At 42.9% G+C, this 27168-nt stretch overlaps 2 protein-coding genes across 4 annotated transcripts in view; one reads left to right on the top strand and one right to left on the bottom strand.

Annotated features, from left to right (window-relative positions):
- KATNAL2 (katanin catalytic subunit A1 like 2) overlaps window positions 1–8105 on the top strand; it is a gene marked incomplete at both ends in the record, with an annotated part of 87751 nt that extends 79646 nt beyond the window's left edge. The window contains 3 exons of the mRNA XM_082667668.1: window positions 6386–6548; window positions 7350–7452; window positions 7966–8105. Of these exons, the coding sequence (XP_082523794.1) occupies window positions 6386–6548; window positions 7350–7452; window positions 7966–8105 (406 nt within the window). The remainder of the gene's footprint in view (window positions 1–6385; window positions 6549–7349; window positions 7453–7965) is intronic.
- A 4238-nt stretch (window positions 8106–12343) lies between these two features.
- HDHD2 (haloacid dehalogenase like hydrolase domain containing 2) overlaps window positions 12344–27168 on the bottom strand; it is a 40411-nt gene continuing 25586 nt past the window's right edge. For all 3 annotated transcript variants that reach the window (XM_082667299.1, XM_082667300.1, XM_082667301.1), the window contains 3 exons: window positions 21810–22026; window positions 20348–20411; window positions 12344–15658 (listed from right to left, as the gene is read on the bottom strand). In XM_082667299.1, coding sequence (XP_082523425.1) covers window positions 15555–15658; window positions 20348–20411; window positions 21810–22026 — 385 coding nt within the window. In that variant the 3' untranslated portion in view covers window positions 12344–15554. The remainder of the gene's footprint in view (window positions 15659–20347; window positions 20412–21809; window positions 22027–27168) is intronic.

Raw genomic sequence — 27168 nt, forward strand, 5'->3', positions numbered from 1 at the left:
TTTCTTCTGCAGACTCTCATTCTTGGTGGTTCGTTATATGTTTCAGAATTAGGGATGGTGAGCTTACATTTAGTGAGGGGAACTCTATCTGTGAGAGTCTTACACGTGTCCTTTCACAGAAAATTTATGACTGACAGGCTTTGGACAACTGTAAGCTAATTTCTTAGCATAGGGTTTCTTCATCCATGCCAGTGAGGGTAGGTCGGATTCTGAATTATCAGTGAAGACTTTTTCCCACCCCAAAGTATAAGACAGATTCCCTTGGTTCTTTCCATTGCTAGTGGGGATATTTTTCTAACCCATCCTTTCATAGAGGATGTGCCACCTGGTTTTTTGTTTTACGTGATGGGCCTTGTTTCTACCTACCATCTTGAATGGGCCCAAGGCCTTCTATGCTATGCCACAGGTAGACTTTAAAATCCAAACTTTTTTTTGTAACTAAGAGGCAGACACTCAGCCACAGCTTCAATTTCAGCTGCCCAGTCTTGATGTTTGGCTTCCTCTTCATTTTTAGGGCTTGAGAATTTTGCTGCTTCCTGTGGACTCATTTGTTGTGTATACCAAAAGTGATTCCTATAATTCACCAAGCTTTTAAAGTGGCTTTATAACAAGAGATTTCTGAATATCTAGTTCATCATTTTGCTGGAAAAAGAAGATTCCCATTTCTTCTCTCAATTATTGGTCATACATTTTCTGGCAAGAGTAATAGGAATATATCTCCTTGTTGGTATTCTAGTAACTCGAAGTAATTGTCATTCTTTATTATAAATATGTGACGCTCTTACCCTAACATCAGTAGGACATAGACTGAACTGATGGCTCTCCTGTTGGATCCCCTTGTCTCCTGCTTGTGAGCTCACTCTTCAGAATGAGAAGTGCAGTCTCTGGAGATGAGAGGCCCCCTATGGAGACTACATCTTTCACCTCATCTTCAAAAGCACTGCCCAGCCAAGTGAGCTGAATCATCATTTCCGTGTTTTTTTTTTTTTTTTTTTACTAAAGATGAAAATAGAATGCTTTATTCCCAAGTTGATGCTTGTTTTCTCTGTTAATTCGAACTAATGATGCTTATAAAATGCTAGTTTTCAACAAAGCAGATTTACCTTCGTAAATAAAGACTGGGCTTTAAGGAAGCAGATCACTTACATGAAGCCAGTAGCCCTGAACTGAAAGTTTATTCATTCACTCAAGTAGTATCTATTGAGTACCTACTGTGAGTATTCTGCATGATGGAAGGAGGGGGAACCCAAGATATATGGTCCATGATCCTTGGCCTCTAGAGGCTGGCTATCTGATGGGACAATGGATGAGATATAAACGCAAATCACTAAGAAGTGAGGATACAGCCAGCCACGTGGCTGGTACAGACAATAAGTAGAATAAAATTATATCGGGAAGAGGCCATTTCTGATTAAAGATATTTAAAAGAAAAGGGGGTAGAGAGCACTTGCACTGGACCTGTGAAAAGGACCTGGCTCTTGGTAGACCAACTGGAAGTTCCAAGTAAAGAAAATGACCTGAGTACATGCCCAACTAGGATGGCAAAATGTAGATTCAGATAACGGCCGACGGAGCAGTTTGGCCCAAGTGGGAAGTGTAGGTAGGAGTCAACTTACACAGAGCTCAGTGCAGGAGACAAAGTAAACTTCAGTGCTTTATTCATTGACTCCCTGTCATCTACCAAAGAATACAATTCCTGAATCTGCTTTTCGAGGATTGCCACGATCTCTGACTTCACGTTGGTTAGGGACATACTGCAAAGACTTTGCCTACAAAACTGAAGGATCCTTTTCTCTTGTCACACTGAGATGATTTGAACTTAATGTTTTCACTATGGAATGAACACACTAGAATTATGTTTGATTTCCAAATTCTGTAAAATTTGGAATGATCATTATCCCAGGAACAACATGGTTTAACAGAGGAGACAGGCCAGGGGCTGAGGAAGGGCCCCGAAGATTTGGCGCGGGAGCCCAGGTGCTCAGGTGCAAGGCCGCGTGGCCCATGCAAGCTGTCTAGGTGACCAGTGGGCGCTGCCACCTTGTATATAGCAGCGGGCACCGGTCCAGTGGCCAGGCTGTGAGGTCTGTGAGCCGTCACTGTGTCACAGTCACTCTTGCTGGTTGCTTTTGACCTTCGAGGTGATGGAAGTACCAAATGACCAAGATGAAGGAGATGTGAGAACAGAATAACTTGGGTGTGAAAATCAAAATGTAGCAGCTAAAGGGAGTGTTTTCTGGTTGCCGCAGGTTAAATTTTTTCACATAAATATATTGGCATAAAGAATGATTCCTGGGTAAATTCCATTTGTCCTTTGTTTCCTCCCTTGTATGATTATAATTATTGATGTCATTAAAAGTGCATTAATCAGGCCTGGCTGTCAGAGAGTTGCACTTATTTTGTGCCTACAAGCAGTTTTGAGGTAAATCTCTTGCTTTAGGGCATTAGCTGATCAATACAGTCATCTATAGTGAGGGATTGTTTTCCCACCTCCCTCTGCCTGCCTGCATTTTCCTAGGGCATTTGGGGATCTGGTCTTCCTTTCAATAAGCAGTCCCCCTGGCTGGGATGAAGAGACCAGAGGTGCTCCCACCAAAGAGCCTTCCTTCTGCAGCCCCTGCCCTTTCAGGAGGGGCAGCTGGTCCAAGGAAAGGCCTTGGGGGAAATACGGCAACTGCTCATCAACCCAGCACTGCCATTTCCCCAGCTTATTCTCTCTTCCTTCCTGCTTTTAGCTTCAGGTTCCCAAGTCTTATTTCATTTTTAAAGTTTACAGGACCAACATTCCTGCAGTCCAAGGCCCAGACCTCCCAGTTATTGCCTATTATTTACATTGAAGTAAGGAGTTTGTCATATTCACTTCTGTGTATCGGAGACTCAGCAGTGACAATACACTTGGTGGGTGGGCAGTGTTGCTGGACCGAATTCCTAAATGTGAGTCTAATGGTGTCTCTTCTCTATATCTCCCTGACCCCCCTCCTTTCGTCCCCCCTCACTCACCTCCTCCTGCCACTAATCGAGGCCCATCTCTCTGCTAACTGTCTAAAACAGCTCTGGATTTACTCAGACATACCAGGTATTCAGTCAAGTTTATCTTCTTGGAGGCACATCTTCCAGAGCCTTCTCTCCTTCTCCAAAATGAGCGGATTGTCCTCTGCACCCTAGGCACCCCCTGCATCATCCTGGAGGTTTCCTTCTCTCTCTGTGTCAGACCCTCCGTTTCTTGGAGGCCATGTGGCCCTTTGGTTTGGTTTCTCTCTCCCTTTGGTCCTCCAGTACTTTCCCGATAAAGGGTACATGGGAGGTAATATTTTTTAGGCTCTGCATATTGAAAATGTCTTTATTCTATCCTCCCACTTAATTGATGGTTTGATCAAGATACAGATTTCTACACTGGAAATTATTTTTCCTGGACTTCCCTGGTGGCACAGTGCTTAAGAATGCACCTGCCAATGCAGGGGACACGGGTTCGATCCCTGGTCCAGGAAGATCCCACGTGCCACGGAGCAACTAAGCCCGTGCGCCACAACTACTGAGCCTGCGCTCTAGAGCCCACGAGCCACAACTGCTGAAGCCCGCGTGCTCAGAGCCCATGCTTTGCAACAAGAGAAGCCACTGCAATAAGAAGCCTGCACACTGCAATGAAGAGTAGCCCCTGCTCACCGCAACTAGAGAAGCCCACGCGCAGCAACAGAGACCCAATGCAGCCAAAAATAAAGTTACAAAAAATTATTTTTCCTCAGAATTTTGAAGGCATTGCTCTATTTTCTTTCTTTCTTTTTTTTTTGCTCTATTTTCTTTTAATATCTCACATTGATGATGAGAAATCTTATTCTCCATTCATTGGATGCAACCTGTTTTTCCTCTCTGGAAGCTTTTATGATCCTTTGTTCGTTCTCAGGGTTCTGAGATTTCACCGTGATGTGACTTGGGGTCTCCCTGCTGTTACTGTGCTAGTATCAGGCCAGTTACTGAGGCACAGTCTCCAGAGTCTCACTGTTCAGGTTCAAGTTCAGGGCCGCCATTCACTAGCCTTGACTTCAGGCAAGCTACTCGACCTCTATGCCTCAGTTTCCTCATCTTAAACAAAGATATTACCTACCTCATAGGTAGGTTCTGAGAATTAATTAATATCTGAAAAATGCTTGAGACAGTACCTGCCACCTGGTGAGTGCTATTTAAGCACTAGCTTTTATTAATATTTCAAACGTAAAAAATAATTTCCTAGAGCTCTGCAAAGTTCCCTCAACCCTGTGTCTGGAATATAAATGTTGGCCCTGAGAGGGGGCGTGGTTGTGCAGGTGGCTTTCTCTGATGAGATGAATTTCAACAGGGTGAAGCTGATAAAGAACAAAGCAAATACAAAAAAGAAATAGGTACTTTTTATTGCCGGGAAAGCAGCCCTGGAGTGGATTCTCAGCTCAGGACGGGAGGAATAATAGGTAAAGAAAAGACACAATCTTTTAAGAAACCTGGTTGCTCCAGTTTAGGATTCAGATATGCTCCCTGGAAGGGTATTTTCATGTTTTCGATTTAAAAGGAAATATGACATAGATTCAGAATAAGAAAAAAGGGAGGGTGCTTTGGAAATTCTCGGTATCTTTATGAGTGAGAAAATCCGGTGATGATGCTTTTCATTGTTACTCTTTATTATCGGCTAAGCCAGACCAACACACAGGAATTTCCTAATTTCTGTGCTAGAAAATCAAAGAGATACTTCCCTCCCATCTAGGAGCTTGAAATTTTAACGTAAAAAGGGTTCACAAACTGACACTCAAAAATGATCTGTTTTTAATAGGAATGGTAACTCAAGGTAACCAAAGAGCCCCAGTTAATGAGGGAAAGCTCTACTTTACATAATAATTCTACATAATCATTTGGAATGGAAAAAAGTTTTAAATCACCATTTTGCACCACTCTCATGAAACAGTTGATTCAAAGATCATCAGATGCTAAAACCACTAGTTGAAAGGGATGGGGAAAGGGGTGTTCACATGGTGCTAAAGTACTGTATGTAGAATATTTGCTCCTTACAAAGAGACGCCTGAGAGATCGTCCAGTGAAGAGAGCTGTGGTCACCAGATGATCTCAGTAATTAAACATCCCATCACTAGCAGTGAGGCACACCAACATTGGATTCCAATGTAATGAATGCGAAAACATATTATCTGTGAAATATACTTGCCAAAAATGTTCATCCTGATTCTGATTAAGCTTTGAGGTCTAACTTCCATCTTGGAGGACAGGGGATATAGAAACCAGTTACCTGATACCATGAGGAAAACATCAGACAAATCCAGAATGTGGGACATCGTACAACTAGCCTTACCTATTCAAAAAGGGGCCAAGGCAAGGAGACTGCTTTGGATTACAAGAGATTTAAGAGACATAATCATATGTAGTGCATAATCCTTGATTGAATGTTGGTTGGGAAAACTGTAAAAGATATTTTGGGGGTGATGGGAGAGATTTTACTATGGAATGGGCATTAGACATATTATTCAATCTGTGTTAATTCTGTTAGTGTCATAATGGTATTATATAAGGAAATGTCCCTTTTTTGGGAAATGCATACTGAAGCATTGGGGGGTGGGGTTTCATGATGTAATTTACATTGAAATAATTTAACAAGAATAGATAAATGCGTATGAAGCAGATACGGCAAAATGTTAACTGTTGTTGAATCAAGATGGTAGGTATGTGGATATTTGTTGTTTTATTCTACTTTCCTATTTGCTTGAAATTTTTATATTAAGAAATATAAGGAAATGGCTTGCAGATGCAAAGTGCATAAACCTGGCCTGACAGTGTTTTGGGAGGCCAGGAATGAGTGTTTCAAAGGGCCACATTTGCACTGGGTGCCCAGGAAGGAGCATTCGCACTTTACTTCACCAGAGCAATGGAGTGAGATAGTCATTCACTCCAGAATATATGAGAGTTTTTGAAGAATTAGCGTACTTCCCAGAGTGCCCAAGTTATGTCAGGAATAGTGTACTCGTTGGCAGGGTCAGGTTGAATAATTGATGTTACAACTGCAGTGGGAATGCTCACGTTTGGTTGGTGTTAGCTGGATTTATTCCCCCTCAAATTAAGTCACCTAAAACTACCTCCTTCACATGAGGTATCTGGGGGATGTATATTTCCTTTCTCTTTTTCTTCCTTCCTTCCTCCCTCCCTCCCTATCTCTCCTTTCTTTTTTTCTTCTTTTTAACCATTTGTTTCTCCCAAACAACATGAAGTAATGGTCCTACCCACTCAGACTTAGATGTAGAGTAACAGTTAAGATGCAGGATTGGTTCCTGCTAAATTTGTTCTTCAAATATAGTTGTTGCTTAAGAAGTGAGTTACTGCTCCAACCAGTTCCTGTGTTTTGGACGTGACTCAGGGAGCTAGACTGTGCCATGTTGCGGCGCCTGGAGAAGAGGATTCTGGTGGACCTCCCAAGCCAGGAGGCCAGGCAGGCCATGATCCACCACTGGCTGCCGCCCGTGAGCAGGAGCTGTGCCCTGGAGCTGCGCGCGGAGCTGGACTACAGCCTGCTGAGCAGGGTGAGCTGCCTGGGGAGGCGCCTAGGCCCAGGGGCCGCCCCGTGACCGTCTTCTCAGCTGTTCGGAGCCTCGAGTCACTTAGAAAAGATCCAAGCTGCCCCAACAAGCGCAACGGGCCTCTCCTTCATGAAAGACCAAGCTCTTTGTCCCTCGGGAACATTCAAGCAGAGATGTGATAAAGTGGAATAGGGTTTAGTCTCAGAGGACCTATGGTCAGATTCTGGCCCTGCCACTTATTAACTGTGTGCCATCAAGGAAGTCACTTCCTCTCTGAGCCTCAGCTTCTTCATCTGTAAAATGGGTAACAGGCCATAGAGGATTGCTGTGATGATTAAATGCAAGTCTTTCACAAAAGGAAAAGCATGTTACCCCCGTGCCCACTGGTGTCATTGCCTCCTTGAGAGGACACTTGAATGTGATGTTCTCTGAGGTTCCTTAAAGGCAGGTTATAATCCTATTTACAAGAACAGAAGTGTCTACCAAATTTTGCCATCCTTGAATTTGGGCACAAGAGCCCCATTAGTGATTGGGGCTTGGGTGGGCCAGTCGTCACCAGCATCTCACCACCTACGTTTGGATGGTGTTAGGAAGTTGTTTGTGGCCCAGATCCTTAGGTTATCCAAACACAGTAGCAGCCTCTCTCCCCCTAAACACTATTTATCTGGGAATCTTTACATAGTGTCCATGGGTGACGGATACAGAATCCAAACAGGGGCTCTGACCCCCTGTCCTGCCTGTAAGAATGTAACCACCACCAGCATTCTGCCTGCTGCCTAATGGCTGGGTTTGTGGCTGTTTCAGGAGATGGAGGGCTACTCGGGCTCGGACATCAAGCTAGTCTGCAGGGAAGCAGCCATGCGGCCTGTGAGGAAGATCTTCAATGCCCTTGAAAATCAGCAGTCAGGTATGGTGAGGATGACAGCCAAGGTGCTCTGGGAGAGAAATTTGTTTTTAAAAATTGGTCTTTCACCAGCAGGTGGCACCTTGCCCCTGTTCTCTGTGGCTTGTTACACTGGCACTCATTCTTTGGTCAAAAATCCTCCTTCTGCACCCAACTCCTTCCTCCTCTGCTGTTCTGTTTCGGATCAACTTTGCCCCCAGATGATAAACTCCTTAGGGCTCGGGCTTTTATTGCCCTGGCACACTATGTTGGGCTGGATCCATTTGTGGCACTATATAAATATTAAATAACACTTTATAATGATACATTTAAGTCACATTTTGTGTATGGGCTTCAGGGGCTGAGTTGCACATTAAAGACTTTTTTCCCCAGCCCTCTTTAGTCTTGCCTGTTGCTGCCTTAACCATTAAGAACGCTGCATTGTGCATTGTCTTGAAAGAAGGTCTATTAATGTTTCAAGAGCATTGATCACCATTAGGTAGACTGTTGTGCTGTTCCTCTTGTGTTTTTATCTAGAGAGCAGCAGTTTACCTGGGATCCAGCTGGATACAGTGACCACTGCTGACTTTTTGGATGTGCTGGCCCACACCAAGCCTTCAGCAAAAAATCTGACTCAGAGATACTCAGCCTGGCAAAGTGAATTCGAGTCTGTGTGAAATCACATTTACCCTGACTTGGCCACAAAGACAACTACAGAGGCCTCCTCATTAATTAGTGTAAGTGAAAGAAGAATATTATGCTTGGAATAGAAAACAAAATTATTCTTGAAGACTGGATTAATTTGGACAACTGTACCATTTTGGAAATATATATTTTCATGGTCGATGTCAGCAAAATATTGAAGATTCCAATTACAGGTATGTGTGCTATGAGGTCTTGCAACGGAGACTTTTCTCACGAGATCCCATAAAATTTAGATGAATGATTTCTTGTAGTGTTCCTCATTTGTGAACTGGCATTTTCATTTTTTTTTTTTTAAAGATGTTGGGGGTAGGAGTTTATTATTTTTGCTGTGTTGGGTCTTCGTTTCTGTGCGAGGGCTTTCTCTAGTTGTGGCAAGCGCGGGCCACTCTTCATAGTGGTGCATGGGCCTCTTACTATTGCAGCCTTTTTTCTTAATTAATTAATTAATTTTTGGCTGTGTTGGGTCTTCGTTTCTGTGCGAGGGCTTTCTCCAGTTGCGGCAAGCGGGGGCCACTCTTCATCACGGTGCATGGGCCTCTTACTATTGGGGCCTCTCTTGTCGCGAAGCACAGGCTCCAGACGCGTAGGCTCAGTAGTTGGGGCTCACGGGCCTAGTTGCTTCGCGGCATGTGGGATCCTCCCAGACCAGGGCTCGAACCCGTGTCCCCTGCATTAGATGGCAGATTCTCAACCACTGTGACACCAGGGAAGCCCTGGCATTTTCATTTTGAAAAAGATGTGGTAAGGAAAGTTGTGTTGGGATGCAGAGGGTGGTTCTAAGTTGGGGAGCCAATCAGAAGCTAAGCTTGACAGACCATCTGACAGCTGACAGTTCAAGGGTGGATAAGGGTGGGAGCAAGGAAGAGAAACAGCATCTGCTTCTCTTGACAATATTCTGAATCTCATCTGCTCTCCCTGATTCTGACTCCAGTTTTATCAGCAGAGCAAACCCCTACCAGACTAGCCCCACTCAGGAATATCACTGGCCCATCTCTGGAGATGAGCTAATAGCAGTGGTAACAAGCACCCCACTATTACTACCTACCAGTTGCAGTGTTTTGAGTTCTGGCCCCTAGTAACATCCTGTGTATTCTGCCCTTCTCTTTCCATTGCCACAGCTCCTCATTGGATCCAAAACTTAGGATGGGGCACCTGAGCTTCTAGAACAGTCTTCCCTGCGCTTAGGCTCCTCCACATCTCCTTACGGGGTTGGAAACAGCTAGAAACATCTCATTCAGAAACCCACAATCTGAGGCATCTACTTTCAACTCCTGGTAAATTCTGAAGGCTTCCACTAAGTAATGCCACCCCTCCCCCCGCTTAGAATTTTCCTATGGTCACCTTTTGTTGTCTCCCTTGCCTTGTTTTCTTCATCCCTGCAAGTCAGACTCCTCCAGAGAAGAAAACACTTCCAGGAAAAGGGACATTTGGGCTAAATAGTCCAAAGTATTTCACGCTTTTAAACAAAAACATTTGGGGTTTTGATTGTTTTGAATAGAATATTCTCAAATGCCTCTTAAAATATCATTTTATGGAAAATGTAGTCAAATTCAATGAGTTTAAAAGAAACAAAAAGACATTTCATCTTAGTAGAAGCTCAGCTGAAACTTCTTCATGGTCACTAGGTAGTAGTACCCTGTGAGCACTGCCGATATGCAGACATGGAGGTCTCTAAGCTCAATGGCCTAGACTGCTGTGCTGTTCAATTTCCAACATCTGCCGTCTGTGCTTTTGGGTTATTTTGTCAGGCTGTCAGCTGACATTTCTTATAGCTGTTAGTCCATTTGCTTGCGGCCTTTGCCACCCTTTCTGATTTCATAAAATCTCAAGTGGATGGAACCTCAATAATAGCTAATTTGCTGTGGTTGGAAAGCAGGTTAAGTGTGCACTGTATGTGTACCTAAGAATGAACAGGCAGAGGGGCAGAGGAGGGCTCCCGTGGACAGCATGCTTTGTGACAATAGGGTTGGGCCCTTTTAGCTTACTGCTCTGGAGTTCCTGATTCCGTTCAGGTAAGTGTGGTTGGCCATCCCTCCCAGCACATACCGGTAACCTTCCACTTCCAAAACCCACCTCCACATCCTCCCTCCATTCCTTTTAAGAATCTCCAAGTTCATCTTTGTACATTCAGTCACGTAGTCCATCCTTCTCTCCTCATTCCTTGGAAAGTTTGTCTACAAATGATCACGCACATATGCTTTTAGGTCATGCCTTTATTTTGGTGGCTTCTTATCAGTTTTATACATTATCTAATGACTTCCTGCTTTGGATGAAATGAAATATAGCCTTTTCAGCCCTTTGCCCCATCCCTACCACACACGTCTTTCCCTAATCATCCCCAAACAGTTTTACTACAGTTTTAGGTTAACTCAATAATCAATATTTTTATGATATTGTTCACTGTACATTGTTTAATGAAGAGCCAACTAGTGGATTAGGATTACATTTCCTTGTTGAGTTCTTTCTTGGAATTAATAACTGCCTCATTTTTTTCATTTGCTTAATTTTCTAAGTATTTATTCTTAATTTTTTGGGCAACATTTTCATATCTGTCCGATATCCATCAGTATTGTCTTCTAAATGGCCAAACATATCAGATTAACTTTCAACTCCATTCCCACGCTCTCTGGTCCTGGTTGTAAGGGGAAGGGGACCAGACAATGGCTGTAGAACAGGCAGAGATTTCCCTAATCCCGTTTTCAGCCCTGCCTCTCAGCCTGGCCCACCACCATGTCCAGTGTCTCCAAGGCCTGAACGTTCATAGTTCCACTTCTCCAGAGCGTAACCCCCGCCCCGTCTCCTGCCTGGCTGCTCAGGGTGGGGAGGGTTTCTGGGGCTCCAGCCACTTTCCCAGCTTTGAACCAATTCCTTGCTTCTCAACCTTGCCTCACACCTCACGACCACTCTACCCAGTGTCTCCAAGCCTTGAGTCTTTGAGGTGATGATAATCTACAGGATGAATCTTGGTTTTTTCCTTTGTGTTGATTTTAGTTATCAACACTCCATCATCCTCTTTCCATCTCCCGAAGCCTGAAGCCTGTCATCCACTGCTGTCTCCTCTACCATGCTCTTGTGGGTTGTCCTTGTTGGTTTATAACATCTTTATTCCTTTCCTCTTCTTTTAGTGGGGCTTTGAGAGAGATCAACTAATACATGACTAATCTACTGTTTAGAGTCTCTGGTTATTTTTTTTAAAGTAGACTAAAAGTATATCTAAGTTTATAGGGATATAGGAGATTGGCCCGTTAGTTGTTGGTGGAAATTTGAACCTAATTCCACATGTGGTATTTTCTTCTAAAGCAGAGGTCATAACTCAAATGCTGTAGGAACTTGGAATATAGTTACACATGGGTAAAGGAAGACAAGGAAGAGGTGGGGGACTGTGGCGAACTGGAGAGGCCAGAACTAGCTGAAGATAGCTCAATTTCCCAACTAGAAGATACGTATCTAGGAGTTGGAGCTACGTTCTGCTGTCTTCCTTAGTGATTTACTCCCAAGGGCATTTAAAAATATTTGGGAGACTTCCCTGGTGGCGCAGTGGTTAAGAATCTGCCTGCCAATGCAGGGGACACAGGTTCAAGCCCTGGTCCGGGAAGATCCCACATGCCGTGGAGCAACTAAGCCCGTGAGCCACAACTACTGAGCCCGGGCACCACAGCTACTGAAGCCTGTGCGTCTAAAGCCCGTGCTCTGCGACAAGAGGAGCCACTGCAATGAGAAGCCTGCGCACCAAAACGAAGAGTAGCCCCCGCTTGCCGCAACTAGAGAAAAGCCCGTGCGAAGAAACGAAGACCCAACACAGCCAAAGATAAATACATAAATAATTTAAAATAAAATATTTGGTTTTCTCAGGCACATCAGCCAGTGAAACAAACAGGCATTGAGATGTGTATGACATTAAACACAGGAAAAAGATATCAAAATCTGTTTCATCTTAACAGATGCGGTTTGAATTATGATAAACGATTTCTGGTGCGCTGGCACCTCGCCTCTCAAGGACAGCAGCATGCTTTGGGTAGTAGGTCTTGATGGCTGGTGTAACACAAAGTCAGCTCAGCAAAGGCCCTGTGCATTTACGCGGGAAAGGCCTTTTTGACTTATGTCAAAGAAACTCAGTAACGCAAACATGGCTGTATGCAAACAACTGCTAACAGGACGAAGTACTCTGCTACCCAAGGCAAGTGTTTTAATGAAATAGATTAGTGCAGTTTTAAAAATTCTTTATTATAGGTGCCCAAGGACTTCAGTTTCATACAACATGAACCACCACCGATCCAAAACCAACTGAACATAGTGCGGTTGTGTTTTGACTTTCCTGTCCAACTCACTCCTGTAATTTTTCAGTGTGGGGTTAAGAGTGAGGTGACGACAGTCACTCCAGGGCAGTTTCTGATACCCACAACCGCAGGTGTTTGATGGAACCGTCACCAGGGAGGTGGGCCAGCCCCCTTCTCCTTTCCAGGCATTACAATCCGCTCCGCTCGGGTAGAGTGGTGGGTAGGCAGAGCCACTGCAGAACTAGCTGATTCTGGACGTGTGAGAGTGAAATGGGTGCAACAACCTTGTCTCCCCACCAGACTGGTCCTTCGCCCTCCTCCACGCCCAGCTCACAGGAGATGCCCAATAACCGCCTCCTGACAATGGGCATTCTCTAATGCCCTTTCAAGTCCTAAGATGTCACTTGGTCCCTTTTCTGGGGCCAGGACAGGATTATAGTAAAGCTGGCACCAACACTATCCTTGGGGTCAGCACCACAAGACAGCCCCTGAAATGTAATGGCTGGAAAATAAAGTCCTTTATGTACTTTGGTTATTCAGTCTCCTCCATGAAGCCCAAGGCAAACCAACCAGCTGAGCTGGGAATGTTTACAGTAACCTCGACCTAAACCAAGATTTCTATTTATCCTCACGAACTTCATACCGTGGACAGGTCAGTTAGAAAGTCCTATATAATGTTTATTATGTAAATAAAATAGCCAAGGTTTTAATGGCCTAGAGGGCCGAGCGAGAATGGAGGAAAGTAGAGCAGCCGTTTCTCTTGGCTGGCTCGTCACACGCAGCGGGATTACCCCCTCCTGCCACTTGCCCATCAGTGATGTCTACAGCTTGGCTTTAGCTCTAACGTGTCTCCAGAGCATCAGAGCCATTATTTAAGTGCCTAACGGGCCTCCCCTATGAGCAGCAAGTCTAAAATGAAACATTTTCTCCTCCCTACCCATAGCTATACCCTCTAGCATTCAATTCCTATAATATTTACAGCTAATTTTGAGTTGTCTGGTGACGGCCTGAGTGCCCATCTGTGTTGTAGCACAGAGTCCTGTCTGGTGGGGAGAAGAGACGTTTGAAGACCTAAGTACAATCTAACAACTGCTCCATGGCACGAAGGAGGGAACACTTCACTCCATCCTGTGGTCAGGACCACGTCACAGAGAAGGGAGACACAGAGTCTGCACACTGCCTTAGGTATTCTCCTTAGCTCCTCACCTAGTAAGGGCCCTCCAGGCAAAATCCTTCTCTTCAATGTTTATTTCCTAGCAGGCACTTCGCACACAGCAGCTAGCAAACCCTTGATAACGCCTGGGCCAAGGAATCAGTGACCCAGGTGCCGGGGAACAGGCCACTGGTGAACACGCCCAGCAGCCCCTCTTGCCTGCATGCTGGGCTTTTCTGTGTGGCTCCGGCCTGAAGGAATTTAAATGTCTCTCTTTTTTAATTCTCAGGAAGACTTTCCCCACTGAACTGACGGTAGAGATGAATTCTACCAACCTTTTCCGGATTGTTAAACGCAGATACTCCTGCTACATCTGTGTCATCATCGCAAACAGGCAACACTTAACATTCGTCCGATTCTATTTAAAGTCCTTGATATACGGGTTGTGCATTTAACCCTCACAACAAACCTACGTGGTGGGGTATCTCCACTTTACAGAGAAGGCAAAGGATGCAGGAGTGGCTAGGGGAGTTGCCCCAGGTCACCGAAGGGAAGTGCTGGCCAGGCTCCCTGCTCTGTGCCCCAGTCACTGCACTCCTCCTCCTGATCTGGGGTGGTGCCCTAGCACATCTGTCTTCTGCACTCTAGGACCGTAAGGACTAGGTTGGGGCATCTGCAAAAACAAGAAAAGTGTTCACCAAACGACCAGAAGGAGAGGAAGCGGCCATTTATTTAGCTTTACTCCCTCCCATCCAAGACCAAGCTGATCTCTAAACAAGCATCAAAACCCAGAGCTCATTAACACTGCTGTGCGCTTCAGTAAGGTGAGCACCACGATAATGGACAATTACAAGCTAATAATCCAGTGCCCAAGAGCCCAGTAAAACAATTGCAAAGGCCCAGGATCATCACAGTATGCAAATGCACTAAGAAAATCATTACCTATTTAGTCCCCTTCATTTTGGTGGGTTTAACATGAGAAGAAGAATCCATGCTGCAAGACGAGATTTCATTTTACAGCCCTAGTAACCAAGTACATAAAAGCTTGAATCTGTCCCAATAGCTTCTGAAAGATTTTTCCCATAGTGTCAGAGGCAAAAATAATGAAATCTTGCAAATGTACAGTTAATAGGACCCGGGTGGACACTAGCCTCAAAAATGCATGGTCTATAAGACATTAAAGGCTTGATTTTAGTTTCTGCACTGTTCCTGTTAATAACAATGTCTAATTAAAACATCTGTAAAATACTGATAGTTTTAATTTTACATAAAATTTCCAAAACAACTGTTACACAGTATAATAGGTATTTGCAATGAATAGGTTATTAATGGAAATATTATTTTAAATTAAAACCAGGTTCTAAATTTAAATTACTCATCTCTGGCTAACGAAGAGAAAAAGAAGTCACCCGTGCTGGGAATAATACAGTAGCTAATCTAGTTTTCAACATCTGTTAAAGCAAATTCACTCCTTCACTTGGGCTAAAGGACACTTTATTCTGCTGCTTCTGTCCTGTACCCTACTTGGCACTTCTGATGGATTTCACAGTTGAACTCAATATTAAAACTACAGCCTAATGCACTCTTCAATGCAATACTTTATAACTTAAAAAACACCATTCAACTTTATTCAGAGTCTGAACCCCTCCAATTTACCAGCGAGGAGACAGCAGAGAACAGGCTCCCTGCAGGAGACTCTTCCCCAGCGCCGCTAACCTGATGAATATTTTAAAAGGAATGGCACAAAATCTCAGCTTTCCCTTTCTTTGGATCTCATCTTCTTTTACGGAAAAAAAACAAAAGGGATTAGCCAGGCTTGGTGTCTGGCTGCAATTCAATACCTTTCTTTCTAATTACTGCCCAACAAAAGAGGGTTACATGGTGACCAGGGCTGAGTGGTCTCTGTCTGTCATTAAGTGGCATTAAGTTGAGGGATTCTTTCCAGACAATGAAAAGCTGCGTTTCAAGTTGCTTCTGATTCACATAATGGTTCACAGTAGATGCTGCAGAATGTGGTCCACGGCATGAGGGAAGCTGTCACAAGTTAAGTAAGGAGGTGGATTAATTTTTTCTTCGTCTGCTGCTCGATATTTCCCTGAAATGAAAGTAAAGCCAGTGACAAAGCTAGAGAGAGGCATGGACACATATACACTACCAAATGTAAGGTAGATAGCTAATGGGAAGCAGCCGCATAGCACAGGGAGATCAGCTTGGTGCTCTGTGACCACCTAGAGGGGTGGGATAGGGAAGGTGGGAGGGAGGGAGATGCAAGAGGGAAGAGATATGGGAACATATATATATGTATAACTGATTCACTTTGTTATAAAGCAGAAACTAACACACCATTGTAAAGCAATTATACTCCAATAAAGATATAAAAAAGTAACAATAATAAACTACCAAAAAAAAAAAAGAAAGTAAAGCCAGTGAACAAAGGCTACTGGTAGAACACCAGATTAATCACACCCCATGAGCACCTGGGACACCAGAGACCACCCTTATAATGATGAGAGAATCAAGGTCTCCACAGCTCCCAAAGCACCTTTTATCCAGGCTTCAGGAATGCCATGAGGCAATTCAAAGCAAGGTCATATTCAGCATTTCCCAGGCCCTCTGGTCTTTCATGATGGACAGTCACAGGTACTGGGTCACCTGAGAGCTAAGGGTGCCTTCGAATCTCCTCAGCTGTTGAAATCATTTTCTTCCCCCAGCAGCCCTACAGATAGGGATGGTGAATAAATCAGTGCTTTTAAATGAAAGCCCAGACCCCACAGGGCAGAGAGGCCTTGTCAGCTTCAGAGGGTGACTGGAAACAGCATGAGCTGCTGCCGAACAGGAGCCCTGTGAGCGGGCAAATGAGGGTGCCCGGGAGTGGGAGGGGAGGAGAGATGGGTGCTCACAGTGCTCACAGGCGGGCCGGCAGGACAGGCTGCCCGGCAGGGCACTGACGGGTGGGCCTGCTGCCGAACTTTCCCTGGACCCTGCAATTCAAGGGCCACAACTGAACAGTGCAGCACGGTCACAGACTCCTACAAATGTAAGTCAGACCATGCATGGCCCCTGTTTAAACACCCTTAATGTGTTCCAATGCCCTTCAGAAAGAACCCTGTATCTCTGTTGTTGCCTACCAGGCCCCTCAGTCACCAGGCCCAGTACCCCTCACCTTAGCACGTGCTTCTCTCACCAGCTGCAGTCCTGTGCTGGACACATCTGCCACTCCCTTTGCCTGGAACATTCTTCTCAACGACAACCTCCTTCAGGCTTCGGGTCAGTCCAACCTTCCCATCCAAATGAGATCCCCTCCCTGTTATTCTCTCTCTCTCTCTCCCCTGTTCTTTGTCTCCACAATATTTATAACAATTCGTAATTATATATTTATTTGTTTAACGTGTGCCTCACATCTAAAACTATAAGTTCTCTAAGAGCAGCGACTATGTCTGTTATGTTCCCCCATGTATTCCCAGCACCTGACATAATGACTAGCACATGGTGAGCATTCCACAGCATTTTAGGAAGAAAGAAAGGAAAGAAGGAAGCAAGGAAGGAAGGGAGGGATGAACACTGTATTAGACGGGGCCTTGGGGGAACGAGGCCGACTGCCCTGTAGTCTCAGCGCTGCCTCTGCACTTGCCCTTTCTCCTCGCTCCCTCATCCCCTTTTCTGTGATCTCTGCTATTTATTCTTCTGCATTTTTCAGTATTCTCTGTCTAAATCTGGGTTCCCCAACAACAGACCCACCACTTTCTACAATCCCTTCTGTTTTCTGTAACTACTCTTTAAGAGGCTTTGTTCAGCAAACACCAAGCCTGAAAACCCCCCTTCCCCAACTTGACAATGTGGTAGTGAAGATGCTTCCTGTCCTGTCTTGCTGACTGTGAATTCCTACAGGAAAGGAGCCAGCACCTAACGTACAAAGCTAACTTACCTTAGCGTCCTCAAGGCACCTGTCCACAGTATGGTCCACACAGCAAACTCTACTGCTAGTTTTTTTCTAGCTTAAATCCCATTGAGTATAAACTCCTCTGCAAGGTTTCTGCTTGTTCTCATAGGTAAGTTAATGACTAACTTTTGCTATACCACCCACTTCTTGGAGCCAGTGGTCTAAAGGCAAATGCGTGAAAGTCAGGTTTCTTAGCCATGAGCTTCCAGAAGGCTTTTGCTTAGTCTGGCTCTGCAAGTGGGGTTTCTACAAAGTACAAATTGACACAGTGGCTCATGCATGGGTGATAGTTCTAGCAACCTGCACTGTGTCTGGCATATAGCAGATGCTCAACAACGTTGGCTGAGTGAATGAAGCAGGCCCCCATCGCTCAGGCCTGACTCAGTGTGCCAGTCTATACTCTCCTGGACGAATAAATGGTGAATGGAGGGAGAATGCAGGAAGCCATGTTGACAACAGTGGACAAAGGCTGATCCCATCTTTTCTAGGTGATTGTTTTACATGCTAAACAGAAACAGATTCTAGTTATGGCTAGTCAAAAGTCTTTACTGGGGCCTCCCTGGTGGCGCAGTGGTTGAGAGTCCGCCTGCCGACGCAGGGGATACGGGTTCGTGCCCCGGTCCGGGAAGATCCCACATGCCGCAGAGCGGCTGGGCCCGTGAGCCATGGCCGCTGAGCCTGCGCGTCCGGAGCCTGTGCTCCGCAACGGGAGAGGCCACAACAGTGAGAGGCCCCCGTACCGCAAAAAAAAAAAAAAAAAAAAAGTCTTTACTAACAAATCGTGGAGCAAATGTATATTGAGCATCTATTATGTGCTACTACTGAGAAACAAAACTGCTCAAGACTATCACTGAATAATTTAAAATCTCTGTGGTAATTTTCAAACACTGGGAAACCCAGCAATTGTTCACTGCACTGAGTTCAAATTTATGAGTGGAGCCAGCTGCTCTCTATGCTTTCAGAACAGTGGGCTTACTTGGGACTTTTTTCTGACCAAAGATGAACAGTACAAATGGGCCTGTTTTCATGAGCTGGACTTAGCTACGTTTCTAAGTTAGACATTTTAGATTTGATTATGTGGAGCTGCTGGCTTCTCTAAGACTAACTGGATGCCTCTGTGACAGGCTGACAACAACCAACTGCCAGTCAGAAAAGAAGGCAGAGCCAATGGAGACCAGCTAGGGAAGCTGGGCCTACAAGACCCTGGCATAGGACCAGTTTTCATACTTGGTGCAAATCCTTAGTTATGTGACCTAAAGAAAGGAAATGTTCATGGGAACAATACCCGAGAGGAAAATAGTTAGCTGAGGGTTTCCTCAATGAGCAGATCATAAAATGATGAGGAATGCCAAGCGTCTGAAAATTCAGATACAGGGGAGGATGAGGAGTGTGGCTATTTTTCCTGACTCCCTGATATATCCTCTTTTTTGCTTCCATCAAAGGGCATGTTTCTGGGAAGACGGTTATCATTTTGAATTAGCAATGTGAAAACACAATACTATTAATTCTAGAGTGACTGGAGTCAGTATCTGCAAGGCTCCACTGGTTCACTCCAGACGCCCAGCATGAGAAGACTGTTCCCATTCTTTGTTCACACAGGGCCTGGAAAATACTTCTTATTCAATTGTAGCAACATCTATGTTTTCTTGTTTCTGTTTTTAAATTCAAAATAGCTTTTATGCAACCACATTTTCTTGAACATCACAGTCATGAGTAAATATACTCTATCTAAAAAATTTCCCAGTGGCAGCTCGTCTGTGACTTAGTGTTTAAATCTTCCCTTTTCTGAACAGCCTGTATGAAGCCAGGCATATGAACTCACAGAGCCATCTATGGAACCACCTATCTGCTATTTAACTGATAAGAGCCCGATGACAATTCTTGGACCAGACTCCTGGCTGTCATCCTCAAACACATGCTATTAGTTTTAAGCTCAGCAGGTTCCAGCTGGGGGCAGGTGCGGGGGAGACCTTTTCATTTTATCTGAAAAGGCTCATCAAGTTCCTAGTGCAACAGCACACAAGCCCACACAACTCTCATGACTATTCTTTCCTTACCTTGAAAGGACTTCATTAATCACACTCCACACAGGAAAACTGCACAGTGTAATACTCATATACTGTGAGAGCTAGAAGGGTCCAGTCCAGCCCCATCATCCGTAAATGGCCCAAAGAGGTGAAGGGCCTTGCCGAGTCTCACAGTCAGTGTAGAGCTGAGACCAAGACCCAGGACACCTAACTGGTCCACTGTTGCCATGATACCGTATTAGCTGAGTCTCCTCCATTAGGTTCTTTCCCTTTCCTTAAATTTATTTGAGGGACCACACCCGGTTTACCTAATTTTGGTACAGGAAATTGTTACTAAAACAGTAAGTGAAAAGACAAAAGTTTTTTGTGTGTTTTTTTAAAAAATGTAAACATTAACACAAAGTATCATATCACTTAGCTAGCCAGTCGCTAAAAAGATAAACATCTTATAGCTGGTGCAAAAAGAAAACATATTTTTACAGAGCCCCACTATCAATGGTCTTCTGGTCAACTTTGGTGATTTGCATATCCAGAAAATCATACAAATGCTAATGGTCAATTGTGTATGGTTATCTCTGTGTAACTGTTAAAATACCTCTGAACTCTGATCTGATCCTCCTAGCTTTGCACAGCATGGGCCCTTTCACATTGTCTTTTTTCCCTGCAATCCTAAACCCATTTTATTTTTGCTTTGTGGCAGAAAGAGAATTAAAATGCTCAGTGGGCTTTGCCATTTCTTCAAAGACTGTTCTTTAAGCAGTTGTGTATTCTACCATTCTGTTTTAGAGAAACAGAATATTATACTGAAGATACATACCAGTTTTGACTAAGATGCCCAGCATGCCGACATTCTGAGCCCCACCAACATCATCCCTGCAATCCTAGAAAAGCACAACGAAGCATTTAGTCCAGTGTCATCAGTGAGCCTGCCAACAAAACTGACCAATTGATCTGATTTATTAGGACAGGATGGCCAACTGTAATCCCATGTTTTTTTCCTTAAAATGAAAGAGAAGGAGGTGTAAAAAAGGATAAACCCATGTCTGAAGGAGCATACCACTGGAAAAGGGAAGCGTAATAGAGGTAGAGGTAAAAAACAGAGTAGTAATCCTAGTAACCAAACATAAAAAGCAGTTACAGTGCTTCATGTTTTGCCACATGTACATCTATTTCCTTTTAAAACAGATCATGGAAAAAAAGTATTCTATCATTTGGCAGCTTTTAAGGTAAATGATCCAACTGCAGGACAGTGAATGAACTAGGTTCAGAAGACAGCTCTTGTGCTGTCCACGTAACATTATCCTTACGTTCCATCCAATCGTCCCTAACGGGGAATCAAATCAGATCAGTGTACTTAAACAGATTCTGAGACTGTCTGATATTCACTTCACACTTAGGAATAACAGATCAGTTTCAAAGGGAAGCTTCTGTTTTCCGATTCTTAATCAAGATAGGGGTAAATATACTTGGCTAATTGTGATGACAAATGCAAGGTAATAAAAATCCAAAAACTGGAAGAAACATCATCAATAAAATCAATCCTACCATCTCATGTGTATAAGCAGGATTCATTCAGATCACACCCAAAGAAAAGTTTTTTCCTTAAAAATCATTCATATTATTCAACAACAGTCCTTGGAAATGAGTCTTAAAATGTCAAAATCTTCATTTAAGGTCTAACTTAAAACCTTTTCTGTGCATCTAAACTTGCCTTGTTGAAGCAGGGGAGATGGGGGAGAAGGACAGGAGGAAGGGAGGAGGGAAAAAGTGAACAAGGAAAGGGAGGGCCCACTGGGTACGGCCCCGATTGTCCAGGTTCAGCCCTGCCACTCCTAGGCCTGAGGCAATCGATATCTTTAGCTATTTGTGGCACACAGACTGGGAAGTTCTTCCATAAAGCATATACTAGCAAAAAAATCAATAATGGGAGAATTCTTTGGGTATAGGTGTTCTTTGCATTAAGGAATAGTCAAAAAAGTCTAAATCTATGTAGAAGTTTTCTTCAAAAAGACACATAAAGCATTTAATTGCCTTGCAGTTGATGGTCTTTTGAATTGTATATATCTCATCACACTATGAAGAATGTCAGAAATAATCAATATTTCAGTTCTTTAGAATACCAGTAAACAACTACTGGAAAGCCTGTTTTATGGGTAGCCTCTTACTACCATCTGATATCACCAATAAGAGCCTGCTTGTGTCTCAAAGCAGTGCTTTGAAGTTGGCTCCTCCCAGCATGACAGGTAAGCCCAGGGCATTTCCTGGGCTCTTCTACTTACATCTCCAATCATGATGGCCTCCTCAGGTTCACAGCCAGTGCTCCGCAATGCCTCCAAAAAGAACGTTTTCTCTGGTTTCCCCACGACTGTGGCTTTGGTATCTGTGGCATGCTCTAAAGCAGTCACAAATGGTCCGGGCCCCAGGGCTAAGCCATCTTGCCTCTTGTAATACCTGGCTTTGTGGATTGCTATCAGAGGTGCCCCATCCAGGAGCAACCTAGAGAGACAGAGAAAATGGAAATTGGCTAAAAGCAAGGCTTCTATGACTGGAAAAGAATGTCAGACTTACAAAGTGGTTTTATTCACACTCACAGAAACGAATAGTTTCTTATTAACTTTTAATGACTTGCTGTCTTCTAATGAATTCGCTAGGAACTGCTGAGAATTACACTCAGATACACTAAAGAAAGGTGACAGATTAAATCTGTGATTGCTTCAACCTTTTACCTTTAGTGGTTTCAGACATTTTACCCAAATCACCATGGAAAGAGAATTAAGGGAAGTAAAGCTAAATAAGACACTTGAGGGAAGAAGCTTAACTTAATGAGACAAGTTGTTTCAACCTCCCTAATGGTAAGCAGGAGGCTCCTGAGCCTTTTACAACACGACTCAACTGATGCTGCAGTGACATGTTCAGCTAGCTCCTAAAATACCTGGTTTCCTCTTTCCTCTGCTCCAAAATATGATTCTTTCGAATTCAGAAATTTCATAGACCATTTTACAAATACTTTCTGCTTGTATCTTTCCCTCTTCATTTTACCTTTTGACTGCTTCGGGCGTTACTTTGCAAATCAGGCTGTCTTCCCTGAAGGACACAGCAGTAAGGCTTAAGGGTGAGCCTATACTGTCAAGTCCTTTCCTTCCTCCTGATGTAGGACAAATACTCTCATACCAACCGAAAGGGCATAAAGAGTTTTCTTGTTAGAGAACTAAACTCTAGTTTAGTTCTAGTCAAGGATCCTCATTACTTACTCAGGCAAAACATAACAAATCTAAAAAAACCCCACCAACCCCCATCCAAAAACATCTGCCAACCATCCCAACAGTGCAGCCTGTAAGTCACACAGCAGAGAGAGTCACACACATATCATCTAATCGAATGCAGGACATGATATTCTTCTTAAACTGCTTTTAACCAATGTAATAAATGATCTCACTTAGCTTAATTTAAGTCATCTACTTAGTTAAATATCTAGTATGTCCATCGAGGAAGAATTCATCACATCTCACCCTTCACAATTATGAGTAATTAAGCGCTCAACTATGAAACTGCTAAATTATTCTTGTCAGTGGGCATGGAAATACCTTCCTGTGGGAGATGCAGGATTCAGACATTTATGATTAAATATTTTATTAAGTAAAAACCAATACCGGACTATTACAGGGCCTTATTGTTAGTTACTACGAATTGCTCACAGCACAGGACGGATCCTTCAAATTTATTCACTAATAGTAATACAAATTTATTTCTTAAAGTAGATCTTAAAATCCAACTGTTAGGAAACCTGATAAGGCCACTATGTTGGCCTTAAAGAACCACAGCTGATAGCAACGAGATAATAACGGGTGGTTTATCTATCTCCCCTCTTGTCACTCTGCCCCCAATCCCATTTACTTGCTACTCTACCATGGAACTGGAATTCTTTATGCAACAGACCTCGAAATTGCTCTCCACTTACACAGCTAAACTAAAAACTCATCTGACTTAGCTTTGTTAATATTTTATTACATATTAACTGGGGATGAGACTTATCAGCTCGATTGACGTGTGTACTTAATTCCCGTGCCTTCTCTGGAAGGGCTGAAACTGTGGGTTCCTCTACATTTCTCTGAATGGGAACTGGTTCTTCAGGAGCTTGGAGAAGACAGGCTTCTCTCAGGGAAGTGGTTCTTGCTTCTGTCATTCTTCTACGTTCAGCATAAGCTTTACTGACTCTTTGAAGAGCCAAGGCATGTTCAGGATAGATTGAAAGGTAAATATTTTCAAGGACGCAGATTAAAAGATTTTTGTATAAACATTTTCAAAATGTAAGAAAACAGATACCCCAATACTTGGGACTGTTTTCACACTTCCTAGACAGGGCAAAAAAAAGTTGGTTGTTTTGTTACCGGAAGTAATGTATCGGGAAGAAATCTGAGAATCTTCTGTCTCTATTTAACTGTAAGCCCACTGAGGTGCACGATACAAGAAAAAAAGGCATAAAGAAGGCCTGATGCAAAAATCCATGGCTATAAATTCCATGTAGGCAAAGGAAAAAAACTATAAAAAGTCCTAGCCAGGGAGCTGGACCACATTATAAAAATGTTAGGCAGAGCAGTGAGAGAAAAGCTAAGGGGATGACTTAAATTCAGAGTCACAGTACGTTACTGAAAGGGACCATAAAGAATACCAAGTCCAACACGCCCATTTTACAGAAGAGAAGGTCACCTTGTGATGCTGGCCAAGACCAAGGAGAGCGGGAACCCAGAACTCCAGAAAACCAATCCAGCACTCTTCCAAATAAACTCACTTTTTTAGAAAAAAAGATCAACTTTTCACCATTTCTGCTGAAGATGGAGAATGTGGAAATGAAATTACACGGCAGCTTAAGTAAGAAACCTAATATGCCTGATATCGAACGATTGAGTCCTTTTCTTCCCACCCCCCCAAAACGACCCTCCCCCAATCTTTCCCAACTCAGTAAATTGGCCCCATTGCTCAAGTCAGAAACTAGTAATCATCCTTGATTTCTCACTTTCCCTCACCCTTCCACATCCCTATTATTAGTAAATCCAGTCACTTCCAAGTCCAAAACAAAAACAAAACTTTCTCAAAATGGTCTTACTCCTTCTGGCGAACCTCTGCAATAGTCTTAACTCATCTTTCTGCTTTCTACTCTTCCCCTGTTATTCCAACCCATTGTACATGCAATACGGGGAGTTTTAAAAGTACAGATGGGATCGTGTCCCTCCCCTGCTTAAAACCTTTCAAGAACCTCTCATTGCAAAGCGTATAAAACCCAAAGTCCTTACCGAAGCTTGTAAGGCCTGGCCTTACCTGGCCACTGTCAGCATCTCCAATCTCAAGTCACCTTCCCCGTCACTGACTATGTACCAAAAATGTACACAGTCTTTCCTGCTTCAGCCCCCACACCTGGTGTTCCCTCCTCCTGAAACAGAGCCCCATACTTTGCACACAGCTATCTTCTGCTCACTTGTCAGGTCTCAGCTTGAATGTCAGCACATCAAAGAGCCATTCCCAATCTCCCTGCAAAGTGGACTTCCTCCTCACATTTCATCTCTATCTCATCCCCTTTTTCCTTTATATCACTTCCTATAGTTTATAATCCTTACTCAACTGTGTTTGGTTTGTCTTCCTCACTAGCTTACAATCTCCACTATGCCCATTAGTTTTACTCATCACTGTATTTCTTACTTCCAAAAAAAAAAAATCCAAAACAAAACCAAAAACAAACCCTGGTACCTTTCACTAAATATTTATCGGGTAAGTTAATTAATGCATGAAGCACTGTATGCCTTAGTGTCCTGATCCATAAAATGCGGAATAACGCTTACCTTCTTGGGGAATAGAGATGATATATGCAAACTTTTTCATGCTATCTATCTGACAGTAATGACAATTATTTTTATTCATAAATATAGGAAGTGTAGTGTCTGTGCTACTTAAAATAGGTAACAACAAATCACTTCACATTTGTGGGCCCCGGTTTCTTATCAAATGAAGAAACTGAATCAGATCAGGTCTTTTCACTCTCAACACTTCTGTCATTTTTTAACTGAAAAATGCTTTATGTGGGGGGATCTGTCCTATACCTGTGGGATGTTTAGCCGTATCCATGGCCTCTACCCACTAGATGCCAGTAGCACTCTTCTTCCCCCAGTTGTGACATCCAAAAATGTCTCCAGACATTGCTGAATGTCCCCTGGGGAGGAAAAATGTCCCCAGTTGAGAACAAATGAACGAGGTGATGCCAAAATCTTGACATTCAATACATTTAAAACTAATACCAATCAACCTGACAAACACCAACTACCAAAAGTTCAAATTAAAACAATAGCAAATCATGAAATATATCAAGAGAAAATCCCATCAACACTTAACTGAAACCCCCAGAATATCTCCAATATCATACTGACACAGCAATTTTCTCATTAATAGTAGGCTACCTACTATCACCACTTCTATCTGGTATTGTAGTTCCCAGAGAGTGTAATAAAGCAAGAAAAAGAAATGAAAATACAAAGATTGGTAGATGTGAAGTAAAACTGTCATTATTTGTGGTTGACAACTGTCCATGTAGAAAATCCAATTCAAAAGATTCTATAAATAAATTATTAGAATTACCAAGTGAATGTAAGAAGGTCATGAATACAAGGTTAACATACAAAATCTCAATTATACTTCTATGTATTAGCAACAAGCAATTAAAAGTGAAATTTAACAAAATACCACTGATAATCACATCAAACAACATGAAATACAAGGATTAATTCAACAAAATTTCTAAGACCTACACTCTAAAAACAGCAAAACACTGCTGAAGAATGTAAGACTAAAATCTAAATAAATGGAGATATATTCCATCTTCATAGACTGGAAGACACATTACTGTTCAGTAAATTCTACCCAAATCCACAGATTTAATAAAGTAGCAATCAAACTCCTAGTGAGTTTTTTTTGTGGAAATTGACAAGTTGATTCCAAAATTTATATGGAAACGATGTAGAATCTTAAAAAAGATTAAGTTGAAGAATGTATACTACCAGATTTTAAGATTTATTATAGAGCTACAGTATTCAAGACACTGTGGAAGTGCACAAGTATAGATAAAAAATCTAGAAACAGAGCCACACATATATAGTCACTTGATTTATGTCAAAGCACTAAAACATCACTGCAATTCTGTGAGGCTTTTGAAAGAATTGATCTACGCAATAAATGTTGCAGAAGCAACTGGATATCTGTAAAGAAAAAATGAAATTTACTTCACACAATTCACAAAAGTTAATTCAAAACAGACCTTAGACCTAATTGCTAAAGGTAGAACAATAAAGCTTGCAGAAGAAAACACAGGAGAATATCTTCATGACCCTGAGGTGGGCAAAAATTTCTTAGGCATAACAGAAGAAAATATTGACAAATTGGACTCCATCAAAATTAAAAACTTCATGTTCTCATACTGTTAAAAGAATGAACTGGCAAACCACAGGCAGGGATAGGACATCTGCAGTACATATATCCAACCAAAGACACATGTGTACATAACACATACACAACCCCAACAAATCACTAAGAAAACTATAACCCAATCAGACGCAATAAAAGACTTGAATGTGCAGATCACAAAAGAAGTTATCC

This window comes from Grampus griseus (assembly GCF_964374135.1).
Source record: "Grampus griseus genome assembly, chromosome: 12".
Lineage (NCBI taxonomy): Eukaryota > Metazoa > Chordata > Mammalia > Artiodactyla > Delphinidae > Grampus > Grampus griseus.